The 3,709-nt window shown below is 40.2% G+C and overlaps 1 protein-coding gene across 1 annotated transcript; it reads left to right on the forward strand.

Annotated features, from left to right (window-relative positions):
* Nucleotides 1–200: 200 nt before the first annotated feature.
* Nucleotides 201–3,705, forward strand: LOC121938219 (ras-related protein Rab-5C-like; the record flags this gene model as incomplete). Its single annotated transcript, XM_042481491.1, has 3 exons — nt 201–297; nt 2,729–3,046; nt 3,613–3,705. Coding segments are annotated over exons 2-3 (259 nt in total), but the record flags the coding sequence as incomplete, so codon positions are not given.
* Nucleotides 3,706–3,709: the final 4 nt, after the last annotated feature.

Consider the following 3,709-nt stretch of genomic DNA (forward strand, 5'->3'; position numbering starts at 1 on the left):
TGTTTTTGAGTATATTTTTATTCCACATTTTCATGTGTAGCAAAATGATTCTGCATTCGGCTGACAGAAAAGACGATAAATGTGTGTGAACATGAGTAAATTTAGCTAAAACTGCAGATTGTGGAGTCACTGAGGGGACCGTTGGTGAATGCGGTTTACAGGTTTGACAATGCGGCACTCAGTGCGCGTGCGCCGCTCTAACAGGAAGTGTTAACATTTTCTTTAACCAGCTGATATAGCCAAATTGTCAACAGTCAAAGCTGCGATACGTGCGCCGCTGAAACGACAGTAAACACGGTAAAATATTTTCCTGTTTCCCTCTCAGTAGCTGCGTGTTACTCAGACGTGCAGGTGGTGTTCGTGTTTTTAATTCGGCGTCGAAATCTAAATTCAGTTTTGTCTCGTCCGACCTGAGCGGTGTCCCGTTAGCACATAACGCCAGATAAGCAGCGAGGCTGCTGATCTGATAACATTTACTGAGGGAGTAACCTCAGCGCTAACAGCGCCACAGTGCAGAAACGTTACACTCTTCACATTCATCAGAAGAGGGTTAAATAATGTGTCGGTTTGCTGCAGTGATGGAGGATCAGGGGTCTGCGAGGTGGGCACTTAGAGGCGCAGCATCCCTGATCCAGATCCAGTTTCACTGCATGAAAATGTGACACAGCGAGCAGCGGCTCTTACATTCAGAGACAGCCGTGAATCAGTGAGCACAGAGCGGACAGACAGGCTGCTACATGCTGAGCAATGCAGCTGCAATGCAAACCTGTCAAGGAAATCTCCACCTTTCATAACAAAAGTCTATCTCTCTTTATATAGTTTTACTTTTTAGGGGCGTTTGAGGCATAAATAAAGTATTTGTGCGGTAAGATGTAAACGCAGCACTTTTAGGACTGGCAAGGGACTGTTCGTTAATTATCAGAGGAGTGGGGTGGCTGTGGTTGACTTTTTTTGTTGGTAATGGTTTTTTGTGATTTTTTTCCAGCATTTTTATTTAAAAAATGTGAAAATAATGTATTTGTTTAATGTTTCTTAACTAAAATATCTTATAGAAAAAAAAACCCACCAAAATCCTTTCTTTCAAAATCGCCAAATTTTAAAAAAATATTTAAAGAGAAAATATCACAAAATTTTTTGAATGGATAATATTTTCAGAGACAGCCGTGAATCAGTGAGCACAGAGCGGACAGACAGGCTGCTACATGTTGAGCAATGCAGCTGCGATGCAAACTTGTAAAGGAAATCTCAACCTTTCATAACAAAAGTCTATCTCTCTTCATATAGTTTTACTTTTTAGGGGCGTTTGAGGCATAAATAAAGTGTCTGTGCGGTAAGATGTAAACTCAGCACTTTTAGGACTGGCAAGGGACTGTTGGTTAATTATCAGAGGAGTGGGGTGGCTGGGGTTGACTTTTTTTGTTGGTAATGGTTTTTTGTGTTTTTTTTTTTCCAGCATTTTTCTTTAAAAAAATGTTAAAATAATGTATTTGTTTAATGTTTCTTAACTAAAATATCTTAAAGAAAAAAAATCACCAAAATTGCCAAATTTTTAAAAAATATTTAAAGAGAAAAAAATCACAAAATTTTTTGAATGGATAATATTTTCAGAGACAGCCGTGAATCAGTGAACACAGAGCGGACTAACGGGCTGCTAAATGTTGAGCAATGCAGCTGCAATGCAAACTTGTTAAGGAAATCTCAACCTTTCATAACAAAAGTCTTTTTTTCACTTTCTGGGGGCACTTAAGAAATAAATAAAGTGTCTGTGTGTCAAAATCTAAACCGCAAACTTTCAGGACTGTTGGTTAATTATCAGAGGAGCGGGGCGGCTGGGGTTTGACTCTCTTTTTTTTTTTTAATTTTGACACTCAGTGAAGCTACAAATCTTACCCTTTGAAATTCAAAAGTTGAAGATGAAATCTTGGAGTTGACAAAAGCCCAGTTTTTCACCTTAGTTGTGCATACTGGTTAGTTCATGCATATAGTTTGTTTTTTGGCCAAATTTTAAATAAGACAAAATCTTTGTGCTCAGGTTTGGTTAGGTTGTTTTTTTTCTGACGGAAGAATTTTTCACAAAATATGTGTTTAAGGTTCGTCAGATATTTGAAAATAATAATCACATAATTTAGGTTTTAACAATTTCTGGCTATGGTAAGTGGTGTCATTTGAGGTATTTTTTAAAGAAACATGTTTTCTGGCATATTTAAAAAAAAAAAAAAAAAAAAAAAAAAAGCCAAAAAATGAAAAGACCGAAATTTCCCTAAGAAAAAAAACCATTTCCCCCCCAAATTGCCTGAAAAATAAAAAGATTTGCCCAAAAAATGTAAGAAAGAAAAATCCATCAATGGCAATATTAAAAAAAAAAACTTTAAAAACTGGCAGTAAAGTAAATACAAAATACAACCATTTATATCGGAGCGAAAATAAACAAAAAAAGCCCATCGCTAGTGCTTACAAATTATTTGATAAGCTGTCCCCTTTTTGCACCCCCCTCCCCTCTCATAAATAACTAACAGTTCCTAAGTGCAAAGCAGTTTAATTGCAATATAAACCTGTGATTTGCGATTCCTTGGACTCCTGTCAGACCTCCGCTCTTTGTAAAACTGTAATCTTTAGATTTTCAGGATGCGCTGGAGGAGGCGTGTGTTGCCTTGAGGGAGAAACAAAGGTGTACATGAGGTAATGCATGATGTAATCCTGCACCAAAACCTTTCATTCCTTCATTCAGACAAAAAAACGAGGAGCGCAGAGAGGTCAAGACACCATCGGCGACACTTGACCACACTCTGGACAGCAGAGCGAGCGACTGACACCCCAGAGACCCCGATCTCCACCCCAGGGAGGAGGCCCAGCCCACCTGCTGCTCCTACGCGGGCCGGTATGAGCTCCAGAGGGAGTGGAGGCCGCTCCAACGGCACACTACCACAGACCAAGATCTGCCAGTTCAAACTGGTGCTGCTGGGCGACATGGCTGTGGGCAAGTCCAGCCTGGTGCTGCGTTTCGTCAAGGGACAGTTCGATGAGTTCCAGGAGACAACTATAGGAGGTGAATGAAGAGGGGAGGAAGGTTTTAACGAAACCTTTTTGTGTTTTTTTGTTCATTATGCTCATTGAATTTAACAACACTTGGTGGGAAGTTAAAGGGTAACTTTGGTATTTTCCAACCTGGATCCTGTTTTCTCACGTTTTTGTGTCCGTGTGACTAATGGGAACAACCATTTAAGACATCGGTCCAGTATTGAGCGAGACCGTCTCAGCAAAACCGGATGCAGTGTAATCCCTGCAGGCAATGGAGCTCCATCGATGTACGACCACTCAAAGTTTTTGTTTTCGTCACTGTCAGGCTCAGATTATCCCAAATGTCTGACATTATTCCTACAGAGATAAACCTTTTTGTTCAACTGCTCCGAAATCGCCACCGCCAAACACACCAGACTCCATTTAAATTAAGTTATTTTACCGTGAATATAACCAGCACATTTTCTCATCAAACTGGGTGAATTAAGGTTTAACTGAAACCAAACTGAGATAGTTTAGTGGGTTTTATTTTGTTTCTGTTGACTTTGAATGTAGTTTTTTTTCTAACCTGTCATTTCTCTCCGTCGGGTCCAGCTGCGTTCCTGGCTCAGTCGGTGTGTTTAGATGACACCACGGTGAAGTTTGAGATCTGGGACACCGCGGGTCAGGAGCGATACCACAGCCTGGCGCC

Source organism: Plectropomus leopardus, unplaced genomic scaffold (genome assembly GCF_008729295.1).
Source record: "Plectropomus leopardus isolate mb unplaced genomic scaffold, YSFRI_Pleo_2.0 unplaced_scaffold28873, whole genome shotgun sequence".
Taxonomy (NCBI): domain Eukaryota; kingdom Metazoa; phylum Chordata; class Actinopteri; order Perciformes; family Serranidae; genus Plectropomus; species Plectropomus leopardus.